The sequence below is a fragment of the Helicoverpa zea genome, chromosome 29 (assembly GCF_022581195.2).
Source record: "Helicoverpa zea isolate HzStark_Cry1AcR chromosome 29, ilHelZeax1.1, whole genome shotgun sequence".
Lineage (NCBI taxonomy): Eukaryota > Metazoa > Arthropoda > Insecta > Lepidoptera > Noctuidae > Helicoverpa > Helicoverpa zea.
The window spans coordinates 1,463,133-1,477,159 of record NC_061480.1 but is presented as its reverse complement, the minus strand read 5'-3'; the positions used below and the strand labels follow the sequence as shown (position 1 = coordinate 1,477,159).

The 14,027-nt window shown below is 41.3% G+C and overlaps 2 protein-coding genes across 2 annotated transcripts; both read left to right on the top strand.

The window, feature by feature from the left end:
• Window positions 1-729: 729 nt before the first annotated feature.
• LOC124644203 (cytochrome c oxidase assembly factor 4 homolog, mitochondrial) lies at window positions 730-1,661 on the top strand. The gene is made up of 2 exons (XM_047183454.1): window positions 730-1,107; window positions 1,550-1,661. Exons 1-2 carry the CDS (start codon window positions 1,006-1,008, stop codon window positions 1,652-1,654), a joined length of 207 nt encoding a protein of 68 aa, XP_047039410.1. The 5' UTR covers window positions 730-1,005; the 3' UTR covers window positions 1,655-1,661.
• Window positions 1,662-3,474: 1,813 nt separating this feature from the next.
• Window positions 3,475-13,332, top strand: LOC124644201. Its single transcript, XM_047183451.1, has 4 exons — window positions 3,475-3,599; window positions 4,289-4,495; window positions 5,560-5,729; window positions 13,065-13,332. Exons 1-4 carry the CDS (start codon window positions 3,526-3,528, stop codon window positions 13,226-13,228), a joined length of 615 nt encoding a protein of 204 aa, XP_047039407.1. The 5' UTR covers window positions 3,475-3,525; the 3' UTR covers window positions 13,229-13,332.
• Window positions 13,333-14,027: the final 695 nt, after the last annotated feature.

Below are 14,027 nucleotides of genomic sequence, written 5' to 3'. Positions count from 1 at the left end.
TCATATATCTTCTGTAGTTTCCGAGCCTTCGAGTTAAAAACAAATAAAAAAAAACGTTTCCTCTTTTTTATTATACTAGTATAGATCAATCAGAGTGAAAATGTATGGTAGCTTCCTGAGTGGTTCTTATTCAACATGCTTCATTATAATCAATTCAGCAGTTTTAAAGTCACTATTTAGAAGTATTTTTATAGTGTACACAAAAATGTACTTGTAAACCATTCTTTCATAGATACTTGTTACTATTTACATAGTTAAATATAAGATTTTGTTGCACTAAGGCGGCCAACTTTCCGAAAACTGAATGCGGGACTTAACCTTTCGTGAAAAGGGGGGGGGGGGGGGCATTGAAAAATGATCGGACGGAACTGATAAAATAAAAACCGTAAGCAAAAAGCTATAATTTAACCTATCAATATCGAGTCACAGCGTGCACTAATCTCTTATTTTCAAAATCATTAGGCCTCACGAGTTCAGTAGAAATAAAGAGAACGAGATTATATTATAGGTAATCTGTGTTCCTGCACTGTTGAGCGTGCGCGCAGGTGGGTGTTGTGTAGAAGCGTGGTAGAAAAATAGGGATGCGGGACATGCGGGACGCATACAACGTTTTGCGGGACTATTTTACTAATAATTTCAAAACGGGATTTCGTCAAGCATTGCGGGACGGTCCCGCAGAATGCGGGACGGTTGGCCGCCTTATGTTGCACTGCTCGACTTAGGAAAAAAAACTTTATTTTCTGACACTTCTGAGAAAAAGTAATTTGATCCATTTACCCACTGTACTTTTTATTTATGTCTTGAGCAAAACGGAACGTAACTACAACCCGTACAAAACAAAAAGTCTTCACAATCATCCGTTTGCGTACACTTTTAATAGTTTTAATACATTGCATTTTATAGTCGTATTACCTGTCATAACATCAGCTGATAACCAAGGGACGAAGAGGTTAAGTTGTATTTGTAAAGAATTATATCGAATATTATTGATTATTAAACAGTAAAATGACTGTAAAACCTCGAGAAAGACCTGCGGACCCAGACGATGATCCCGTAGAGAGTATGTTAAAGAAAACAGGCTGCTTGGAACTACATTATAAAGTACAGGTACTTATTACATTATATTACTATTTTGTGGTTAAATTTAGGTATTACGATAACGTTATCTTAACCAATAGATTACAAGTATTAACATCATCTGCCTAGCCTTTTCTCAGCTTAATTAACTGCTGAGTACCTACCAGTGTTTTACATGGAACGACTGCCTATATATCTCCTCAACCAAGTTACCTGGGAAACCCGATACCCCTTAGTAAGACTTGTAAAAAAATCTGTCTTCTGACTACCCGTAACGATTGCCAAAGGTGTTCAAATAGTAGCTATGACTAACTTCGACACACGTAGGACCTTTTTAGACATAGATAGCCAACCCATCCAGGGCCTGCCCGCGCCAAGCGTTGCTTTACTTAGTGATGAGAGAACCGTGGGGCTGTTATTTAGCCACAAGCTCCTCTAGCAAATCTAATAGATGTTTTCCTATATTTTACAGGAGTGTATAGCGACCACAAAGGATTGGAGGAAATGTCAGACAGAAGTGAATGATTTTCGAGATTGTATTAACAAACACAAAAAACCTGAAGAAGTAAAAAGTTAAACCTATACATATTGGTTTTATTTTGTAAAGGTATAGTTACCTCCTGTTCACTCTTAGGTGCATTCTGAAAGCAAGCTGCCGACTGCAACTACCGACCGCACTTGCAGCGACTGCATAGGATCGGTCGATATCTGAGGGCGACTGCACGTGCTGCAGCCGCTTCTATCCTAAACGGTTTCATGTATATACAAACCATATTCATACATAGTGCAGCTGCGGCACGCGCGATCGGCCGGCAGGTAGGTAGTGTCCAAAACGTAGGTACTTTAATTTACCTTACTAAATGAAAAACTGAAGTCCTTTGCACTAAGCTCCATTATCCACTCATTTCTACTAATATCCACGAAAATATTTTAACCCAAACCGTCGTACCACCAAACTTTTAAACGTCTGTTGAACACTTGTCTAAAATATTTCAGATTATGACGTTGAAATAAGATCCGTTTTGCAGCGAGGGAAATACTTTTTCAGTAGTTTTAGCGTGATAGCCGTGTAAACAGAGTTACTTTCGTATGGCTGAAAATTCACATAGTGGGTACAATGGGTTTAGGGTTTGTAAACGGACATGAAACGAATCTCTAAAAACTTCAGGTTTCTCTTTCGCCAAGAATTATAGGTAGTTTTTTTATAAATCACTTTACAAGAAGTTAGTGATTGTTTTCTAAGTAGATCTACTGGCTTTACCTGTGCTGTAACAAACAAGCTAACGCTAATTTAGCTTTGCTTATTAACTTTCGTCGTAATAAAACAATAGGAGACGTGACGTTTGAGCGCCGTGAGTGATTCTTACAGACTATGGACAAGTGGACGCTGTTCGCTCTTTTATTTCAACTGTGTTAGTGTTCCAATACGAGGTATAGGTAATTACTACGCAAAATTGTAATAGACCAACTTAATTTATCGTTGACGCTGATAAATATTTATTTTTATATTTATTTATACAACAACATCATCACTATCATTACAGGTTTCCCTAATTCAATAGTGTGGTACAAAATTATAATATTTTCATTGGCAAACTACCATCATTGCATTACTTTTTAAAAAGAGTGTCTATGGAGTTTCTTGCCGGCTCTTCTACACGAGACCAACCTTTTGGAACTGTGCAAATAGTGTGACTTTTTAAAGGTGCCTGCAAAGGCCTATGTGAAATAAAAAGATTTTGATTTTTGAAATAGGCAAATTGATCGATCATAACGTTAAGCAACGCTTGCCGCGGTAGGTCTGTGAATAGGTGACCATCTTGTCATGAAGAGTTCTTCCGTGTTTCGGAAGGCACGATAAACTGGCTTTAGCAGTCGTTACGGGTCGTCAGAAGCCAGAAAGTCTATCAGTCTTAACCTGACTTCCCCGCGTAACTGTTTTGAGGAGGTCAGATAGGCTGTCGCTCCATGTGACACACTGGTACGCAGCTGCGCCCGGTTAGGCTAGAACCCGACCCCAATTTAGGCAGATGATGATATACTTACTAACTACATAGGTATAGCTCAGCTCTTAAGTTCAATCTATTGGGTCAAAATAAGTAGGTACCTATCCAGTGCTCGAAGCCTTTCTAGGAACAAACATAGGTACGTACAGTCAACTTCAGGTCAGTGGTAATAGTTTTATAGGAAAATTGTACTTATTACTATTGAGTTAAGGTGCATGACAGTTACCACTGATGTGCAGTCTACCGTACCTTAGGCTGCCTGTCCACCGGAGCGGAGCTAGGCTGCGGAGAATCTGAGAAATATTAACCAATAGCATTGAGGAGCGGAGATTTTGTGCAATCCTATTGGTTAATATTTCTCAGTTTCTCCACTCCGCAGCCTAGCTCCGCTCCGGTGGACAGGCAGCCTTACTCTGAAGTTTGAAGAAAAATATATTTGCTGATGTTCTATTGTTTTGCAGTGATATTGTGCATCGTTCTTCGAAATGTCTTGACAACTTCTACTACAACTTCAAGGTATGTTGTAATAACGTTTTATTCCATAAGAACGTTTTATTCCATAAGAATACCTACCTACACCAAAAGACAGGCCATCATCATCATAGTCTTCATCATCTCCCGAGCCTTTTCCCAACTATATTGGGGTCGGCTTCCAGTCTAACCGGATGCAGCTCTTTACCAGGACCAGTAATTTACAAGGAGCGACTCATGCCTATCTGACTTTCTCAACCGAGCTACCCAAGAGTGAAGGAACAGTGAGTGTCTGCGAAAATGCTTCTTCACTATAATATGTCCTGCGCAGCTGGCTGATCTCCTTATATGAGAACAGCCGCCGTGGCCGAAATCTCCCTTGAACATAACTGTAACAGCCTTTTTATCGTCCCACTGCTGGGCTGCGGCCTCCTCTCACACGGAGAAGGATTGAGCATTAATCACCACGCTTGCTCAATGCGGGTTGGTGACTTCAGACTTAATAGTCCAGGTTTCCTCAAGATGTTTTCCTTCACCTTTTTATCAGCCATTGGTGTCCAAGAGATAATTAGAAAATACATACAAACTTAGAAAAGTTGCATTGGTACTTGCCAGCCCTGGAGTTAAACCCACAGCTTCATACTCGAGAGGTTGGTTCTTTACCCCCTAAGCCACCAAGAGTTTTTTTGCCTTGGACGTATTATTATTTTATTTATTTAAGTCTTTGTTTTTAGTACAACCACATTGAGCGTCCAGGAGATGAAGGAGCGTATAAGGAAAAAGAAGTTCGAATATAAATACAATCCGAACTATGGGTTCGAAGCCTACTGGGTTGACGGCGAGTGGGTGCTATTTACCACCACCATACGTACCACGAAAGGGGAGACTACTACCAAGCAACTTACTGTATGCGACGATGAATGCAACTATTTATATCGCAAGTAAGAAAGAAATAAACTAGGTACCTAGTACAGTAGACCGCACATCAGTGGTAACTGTCATGCACCTTAAGGCTAGCCGCTGATTGCAACTTTTCGTCATCGTGACTTTTTGTCACTTAGTCAAGTGCAATGAAAACTATACTGAGTGCACTCATTGTGGTGACGTGATAATACGGTGACGAATAGTTGCAGCAAAAGGCAACCCCCAGAGTGACATGACTGTCACTCGCCCTGTACATTACAATGGGAGTCCGCTCACTGGTGACTTTTTGTCAATCAGCCGGCATACAAAAATGAACGCCATTTGTCACCCAAGAACAGATTCAGTGAGCGCATCGTGGGTGACAGCAGGTGACAGTGACAAAAAGTCACGGTGATGAAAAGTTGCAATCAGCGGCTAGCCTAACTCAATAGTAATAAGTACGATTTTCCTATAACTGTTACCACTGACCTGAAGTTGACTGTACCTACATACATTAACACAAATCGCTGAAAACCAGTGCTGGGAGTCTGGGAGTCTGTCTCGTTTCGGGTTGCAACATGCTGATCGAGGCCCGTATTGCGCGTTTTAAGACGCATATTTTCCCCTTTCATTTTTTTTCTATTATGTTTATGTTAAAATCCAAAGTCTTTTTATTCAATTTAGGCTGTAAAACAGCAAGTTTTGAACGTCAGAAAAAAATTTCATGTTATTGTCCTATGTGTATATTTGCATGTGCAATAAAACTTACTTTCTTTCTAAATCTTTGCCTAATAATAAAAGAAAATTCTTAATAGACAGTTGTTTTAAGAAAGCCAACAATATATTATACTAGCTTCTGCCAGCGGTGTCACCCGCATCCCGTGGGAACCTCTGCACGAACCCGGATAAAAAGTAGCCTATATCCTTCCTCGATAAATGGGCTATCTAACACCGAAAGAATTGTTCAAATCGGACCAGTAGTTCCTGAGATTAGCGCGTTCAAACAAACAAACAAACAAACAAACTCTTCAGCTTTATAATATTAGTATAGATTGTCGATGAACTTGGGCTGTAGGTAGTCGAAACTTCGTCTTTGTTTCAGAATTAAGGAAGTATGCGGCCGGCTCTCAGACTTTGAGTCAGTTTCGGCTTGCTCAGGCACCAAGTGTTCCGGCAAGCCCGGGGTCAACCTGAAGTCAGCCTTCAAGACCTTCAACACTTACTGCGAGTTCCTCGACAATCAGTGCGAGAACAAGTTCTATACAGAAAAACGTACGTATAGTTTTCTGTCATATTAATTTTGATTGGTATTTTTCATTGTTATTGGCAGCACGAATATCCAACGCAGGACATATTTCGTGGTCGGACATTACGGGCTTCTGCAGTTGTGGTGTAATTTTACATGTCTTTAGTATGACAGCAAGCTACAAACATACCGTGTCGTTTCATGTACATTTCATGAACATAAATCAAAGTGTAGGTACCTAACGGATGATTAACAATTAATGTCATTATGTCCATGTCAGATAGTAGTTCGTTTATAAAAAACGCTCCATTCCGTCCAGGCTTGAATGTCACTTTCCATTTGTTTATTTTTGATTCCTCTGGTTAAAAACAAGCAATAGCGCTCAACTTAATCAAAGCGTGTTAATTTTTGACCAAAATATGTAAACAAATATAATTTTTATGAATTAATAAAAAAAAAGTGCAATATGAATGCATTATTAAAATATAATGGCATTATTATAGAATTGCATGTTTGACCGACCAAGTCGGTTTTTTTCCGTTCGCAAGACACCGATGCCATCGACTCGTAGTTTCACATACTAATGAGCGGCGCGCTCGCTACCGATATGTGATAAGCCGGTGACGTCACGCGCTGTGTCGTCTCTCTGAGGTCGGAGAGATACCAATACATAACCAAAAAGGTACACATGTGACGTAATGCATTTCTTTTATCCTGAAATCAATAGGAAGCTGATTAAAACAAAACGAAAATGAGTGTTATCTCTCGCTAAATAAATATTACACGAACATAATTCGTCTTTTTTTTTAAATTAAATAGCCTATCTTGTTAAATTTCATTATAAAAATACGTGGATTGATAAAGACCGGTTGACGGGGTAGGTATGTGGTTGGTGTACCGATTAATATCTCTGTAAGTATCGATATGTCCGAAACCACAGCTAGTTGCTTGTATCAATGTAATGATGGCTGTGAAACTTTTCTATCTGCACCATCGTGTGCGTCGACCACGGAACATGCAGTAGGGTCACAACAATGTACTGTGTCCGCGCGGTCGAACTCTATCGGCGACCGTAGATATTCGTACCAAAACGATGACAAAAATTGAAACGACCCTTGAAGCAATGTTGATCCTATATAAAAGAGCAACTAATAAACATGAATATTATGACCTACTGCTACTACCAATGTTCTTCGTTCTTGGCGCGTATATGTCGGCTAACGTACACGATACGGTGTCGGTACCGTGCGACAGACTACTTGCCAGGATCACGAGCTGTTGAACGTGTGATAACTGTATGCACATCTAATAGGGCACAGCTGTCATGAACACAGTCTGCTATATAATGAATAAGACTGGCGTCTCCACCGATTCGTCGGTGGGGACTCGTCCGGTATTGCTGAGATCGGGATTATTGAAAACGTGTCGATTCCGTCGACACGTACAGACACAGGCTCCTAAGTAACATTGCATTTGTTGATTCATCCGCTAAAGTAATCGCCTTTGCTGCGCTTGCCTCGCAGAGAAATATCATTAATTTTGAAGGCGCACTCAAGCTTCTGCCGTTCTGACACGATGGCAAAAATTGTAAATTATAAGGGAAAAATAGAATCATGGATTCGTTACGAAAAATTTTCGACGCATTCGTTGCCAGCGTGTGTCGCCTGGCTTGTAGAATGTTTGTGCGCGAGGACACGAGCGCCTTTTACATCGAAGACTATCGGTCGCTATACCCGAACTATGTGCCGAGCTCACAAGCTGACCATCTGAGCGACAACTAAGACTGAAAAGCTGATGAACGAAAGAATAAATTAATAAGACCTAGCTGTTGAACGAATGTGTACTGTTGTTGACACAGTGGATATGGATACAAGAACATAAAGTGTAGTAAAACGAAAAAAAAAACTTATGCACACAAGATTGAGCAATCCTGTGTTACATAAGTTTTTTTTTCTTTTACTGTTTTTAAAATCCGCAACTGTCCAAAATTATGGCAAAAGTGAGTTCCAGCTTGAGTGTGCGGTAAAGGCTGTAGTTCTTCGTGTCCTTAGTTATCGCTCAGTGTCTCCTGGTCATGAGCAGTCGCTAGATGGTCAGCTGGCGAGCTCGGCACATAGTTCGGGTATAGCGACCGATAGTCTTCGATGTAAAAGGCGCTCGTGTCCTCGCGCACAAACATTCTACAAGCCAGGCGACACACGCTGGCAACGAATTCGCCGAAAAATGTTCGCAACGAATCCATGATTCAATTTCTCCCTTATATATTATAATTTTTGTCATCGTGTTAGAACGGCAGAAGCTTGCGTGCGCCTTCAAAATTAATGATATTTCTCTACGAGGCAGGCGCTACCCAGGAGTATAGTTCAGTGGAAAAATCTTATGATGTTATATTAAATGCTAAAGAGCCGATACCATATCGGCACGACGTATTCTAATCATCTGGTGCTCTGCAATAAGAGACGAGTCTCCGGAAAGTCAGATTGTAACCAGTCAGACTGGGTTCATAGCTGTTCCCTGTTAGATGTGCATACAGTTATCACACGTTCAACAGCTCGTGATCCTGGCACGTAGTTCGGGAACAGCGAGCGATAGTCTTCGATATAGAAGGCGCTCGGGTCCGGCACCGCGTCTGTCGCACGGTACCGACACCATATCTTGCACGCTTGCCGACATATACGCGCCAAGACGTTGTAACTATTTAATAAATAATCAAAATAAAAAATACCTACCTCGTCTTCTATTGTGGTAGTTTCCACTTACTGCGAATTCCTAGACAATCAGTGCACGAACAAGTTCTTCTATCAACAAAACCGTACGTATGGTCTTCTGTCATATATCCTTCACTTATAAGGAAGTATCCGATGATTATACCCCCCTAGTCGAATATCGGCCTCGGCTGTTCTCATATAAGATCATCCAGCTGCGCAGGACATATTATAGAGCACAAGCATTTGTGCAGACACAGGTGCACTCGCTATTCCTCCATTCTCATAGCGCGATGGGACGACAGTCCGACACCATCGGAGAGGAGAGAGATCACAAGTATCACCAGATACTACAAACATAGATGGAGTAAAAGGGGAGTACATACGGAGGATATGCGGGAGTAAATTGAGAATAGGTACATAACAGAGTAGTTAAGGGATATGTATAGAAAAAAAGTACAGCTGTATAAGTATCTGCAGCTGTATAAGTAGTTTTACTACACAGAAGTAGAAGAAGACTGCAGAAGCCTGTAATGTTCGTCCACGGAAAAACAGTCGGGCTGTGGCCGCGTGGTCGAAAGCTATGCGACGTTAGATATTCGTGCCAATAACAATGAAACATACCAAACAAAATAAAATCTACTCATGTAGCAATGGAGCTCATTTAATCAATATTTTGCCGATACTCTTGAGTAGGCACCTTATTACTCCCGATGTACCTCGCTATGTAATCCCTTAATTACCTATTCCCCAAATGTAGTTCTTCTTCTTCTATGAATGTTATTATTTTCAAAAATTTTGCGTTCGCGGCTCCATGTTAGATGGTACTTTTATATTCGTTTAATTGCTGAGCATCCAACTCCGAAAAAAAATCGCTCCATTCTGTCGAGGCTTTTTATTCACTTTTCATTTGTTTATTTATGATTCCTCCGGTTAAAAAAAAGCAATAGCGCTCAACTTAATCAAAGCGTGAATATAAAGAGAAATCAATTTTTGTTTGTGCGTGACCAAAATATGTACCAAATATAATTTTTATGAATTAACAAGAAAAACGACAAGCTTTACCAAAATATACTATGGCCTTATTATAGAATTTTATGTTTGACCGACCACTTACTTCAGTTGTCATCCGTTCACAAGACACCGATACCATCTACTCGTAGTTTCACATACTAATGAGCGGCGCGCGCTCGCTACCGATATGTGATAAGCCGGTGACGTCACGCGCCGTGTCGCCACTCTGAGGTCGGAGTGATAACAAGACATAATAAAAAATGTACACCTATGACATCATGCGATTCTTTTATCCTGCATTCTATAGGAAAGCCGATTAAAACAAAACGAAAATGCTTAGATATCTTTTGCTAAATAAATATTACACGAACATCATTCGTCTTTTTAAAATTAGCCTGTCTTGTTAGATTTCATTATAAAAATCCCACGACGGTAAAAATCTTATTGAAAATAATAAAATAACTCAAAACCCCCGACTTCATCCAATTATTATGTAGCTAAATATTATTGCTGTAAGTATCGAAATGTCTGCTAGTTGTATCAATGTAATGATGGCTGTGAAACTTTTCTATCTGCACCATCGTGTGCGTCGACCACGGAACATGCAGTTGGGTCACAACAATGTACTGTGTCCGCGCGGTCGAACTCTATCGGCGACCGTAGATATTCGTGCCGAAACGATGACAAAAATTGAAACGACCCTTGAAGCAATGGGGATCCTATATAAAAGAGAAACTATTAAACATGAATATTATGACCTACTGCTACTACCAATGTTCTTCGCTCGTGGCGCGCATATGTTGGCTAGCGTACATGATACGGTATCGGTACTGTGCGACATACGCGGTGCCGGACCCGAACGCCTTCTACATCGAAGACTACCGCTCGCTGTTCCCGAACTACGTGCCAGGATCACGAGCACTTGAACGTGTGATAACTGTATGCACGTCTAACAGGGCACAGCTATCATGAACCCAGTCTGCCAATGAATAAGACTGGTGGTTCCACCGATTCGCGTCGGTGGAGACTCGTTCGGTATTGCTGGGATGATTGAAATATGTCGTGTCGATTCCGTCGACACGTACAGTCTCCGACTCCTAAGTAACATTACATTTGTTGGTACCTAATAGCCTTTGCTGCGCCTGCCACGCAAAGAAATATCGTTAATTTTGAAGGCGCACGCAAGCTTCTGCCGCTCTAACACGATGGCAAAAATTATAATATATAAGGGTAAAATTGAATCATGGATTCGTTGCGAAAAATTTTCGGCACATTCGTTGCCAGCGTGTGTCGCCTGGTTTGTAGAATGTTTGTACACGAGGACGCGCACGCCTTCTACATCGAAGACTATCAGTCGCTATACCCGAACTATGTGCCGAACTCACAAGCTGACCATCTGAGCGACAACTAAGACTGAAAAGCTGATGAACGAAAGAATAAATTAATAAGACCTAGCTGTTGAACGAATGTGTACTGTTGTTGACACAGTGGATATGGATACAAGAACATAAAGTGTAGTAAAACGAAAAAAAAAAACTTATGCACACAAGATTCAGCAATCCTGTGTTACATAAGTTTTTTTTTCTTTTACTGTTTTTAAAATCCGCAACTGTCCAAAATTATGGCAAAAGTGAGTTCCAGCTTGAGTGTGCGGTAAAGGCCGTAGTTCTTCGTGTTCTTAGTTATCGCTCAGTGTCTCCTCGTCATGAGCAGTCGCTAGATGGTCAGCTGGCGAGCTCGGCACATAGTTCGGGTATAGCGACCGATAGTCTTCGATGTAAAAGGCGCTCGTGTCCTCGCGCACAAACATTCTACAAGCCAGGCGACACACGCTGGCAACGAATGCGCCGAAAATATTTCGCAATGAATCCATGTTTCTATTTTACCCTTACATATTATAATTTTTGCCATCGCGTTAGAAAGGCAAAAGCTTGAGTGTGGCTTCAAAATTAATGATATTTCTCTGCGAGGCAGGCGCTGCCCAGGAGTATAGTTTGGTGGACATATCAAACGTATTCTAATAATCTGGTACTTTGTATTAAGAGACGAGTCTTCACCGACAAATCGATCGGATTTTAACCAGTCTTTATTCATTAGCAGACTGTGTTCATGACAGCTGTGCCCTATTAGATGTGCATACAGTTATCACACGTTCAACAGCTCGTGATCCTGGCACGTAGTTCGGGTATAGCGACCTATAGTCTTCGTTATAGAGGGCGCTCGGGTCTCGCACCGCGTATGTCGCACGGTACCGACAACATATCGTGTACGCTAGCCGACATATACGCGCCAAGAACGAAGAACATTGGTATATAGTAGCAGTAGGTCATAATATTCATGTTTAATAGTTTCTCTTTTATATAGGATCCTCATTGCTTCAAGTGTCGTTTCAATTTTTGTCATCGTTATTGGCACGAATATCTACGGTCGCCGATAGAGTTCGACCGCGCGGACACAGTACATTGTTGTGACCCTACTGCATGTTCCGTGGTCGACGCACACGATGGTGCAGATAGAAAAGTTTCACAGCCATCATTACATTGATACAACTAGCTCTGGATTCAGACATTTCGATACTTACAGATATTAATCGGTATCGCAGGCCTTGAGCGCGGGGACCAAATCCAGAAATTCCGTAACGAAAAAACCTCACGCTCCCCACTCCGACGGGCACGGAGGTGTGGCTTGAAGGCCGTGCATCGTCTAACGTCGTGTCAGTTCGGCAGTCTTCGACACGGCGCTGTGTGTCGTGCGATTAGACGTATTGTACGACTTTACGGAACTCGCCCGAATCGAGACGAGCTGCTCCGAAATCGGACGAATACAATACAGAATGCTATGCAATAGCTTTACCGCGGCAGTCCCCGAGTGCCACACGTATTTTTTTACTAATTATTGTTATCACTCCGAACTCAGAGTGACGAGACAGCGCGTGACGTCACCGGTAGCGAGCGCGCCGTTCATTCGTATGTGAAACTACGAGTCGATGGCATCGATGTCTTGCGGACGGAAGAAAACTGAAGTGGTCGGTCAAATATAAAATTCTATAATAATGCCATTGTATAAAGCATTTATCTTGTAACTTTCTACGTTTCTACATAAATGTATGCCAGTCTTATTCATTAGCAGACTGGGCTCATGATAGCTGTGCCCCGTTAGAGGTGCATACAGTTATCACACGTTCAACAGCTCGTGATCCTGGCACGTAGTTCGGGAACAGCGAGCGGTAGTATTTGATGTAGAAGACGTTCGGGTCCGGCACCGCGTCTGTCGCATAGTGCCGACAACATATCTTGTACGCTAGCCGACATATACGCGCCAAGAGTCATATGAGCTCACTGTATCCTTAGGTCTAGCATCTCGTTAAATTCAAACATTTTTAATTTTGCATGAAAATCTAATATTAAAAGTCAGAACTTGAAAGGACGAGCGTAGGCAGGTCCTCCATTAGATGGACAGACGATCTGGCCAAGGTCGCCTGGAAGCAGTGGATGCGTTCTACCGAAGATTGAGCAAAGTGATGAACCCTGGGGGAGGCCTTTGTCCAGTAGTGGACGTCATTCGACTGACACGACAAGAGGTTGCCTGTGTTTTACAAAAATCCTGTATGTAGGTAGGTACTTATTTTGTCAATATTTTCAGGTTGGGTGTTCGTCCACGTGGGCAAGTGCCTAACAGTTGAAGACCACTTCAAGCCACTGTGGTCGAGTTGGCAGCCAGTCAGTAGGATGACATTTTATTTACAAAGCTTCTCCGATGCATACCCCACGACTACGTCGACGACTGTAGACCCGTTAGAAGAATAAATCTTTCTATATAATAGAGAAAAAAAAAACCTTATTTTTAGGGAACCCTACCCAAAGGGTAAAACGGGACCCTATTGTTTTCGCTCCTCCGTCCGTCCGTCCGTCTGTCACCACGCTGTAGCTCATGAACCGTAATAGTTAGAGTTGAAATTTTCACAGATGATGTATTTCAGTTGCCGCTATAACAAAAAATACTGAAAACTAAAATAAAATAAATAGTTTGAAGGGTTCCCATACAACAAGTGTTTTTTTTTGCTCATTTTAAATAATGGTACGGAACTCTTTGTGCGCGAGTCCGACTCGCACTTGGCCAGTTTTTACCCTAACTAAAGGATCCAAAACTAATGAACCGAGATGAAAAATTCTTTCGCTGTGTAATGATGTAAAGTTACCTTTTGACTATAACCAAACCATAACCAGCCGTATACTTGCCGCGCATTGCTCACATCGGCGATTTGACTACTGAAAATGGTTCGGTTATCGTTATAGTTAAATGGTACAACTCATCGTAGTTAAATAGGTATTTATTGTAAAATTACTGACTGCGGATTAAAATATTTATGCGATTAGGGACTGCAAGTTTGACATCTATCTATATATGTTACCGTAAGATTACAAACATCGTTAGATTACAATCTATCTCGAGAGATTGTAAACTGTCGAATTATTGTGAACCGTAACATCTGATTGCAATTTAACGCATTATTTTTCGCTATATTATAATCTATCGATGAGAAATTGTCAAATTGTCAACTGTCCGAAAGCTCTCTCTGATTGGTCAGTCTTTTTGTAAGATCGA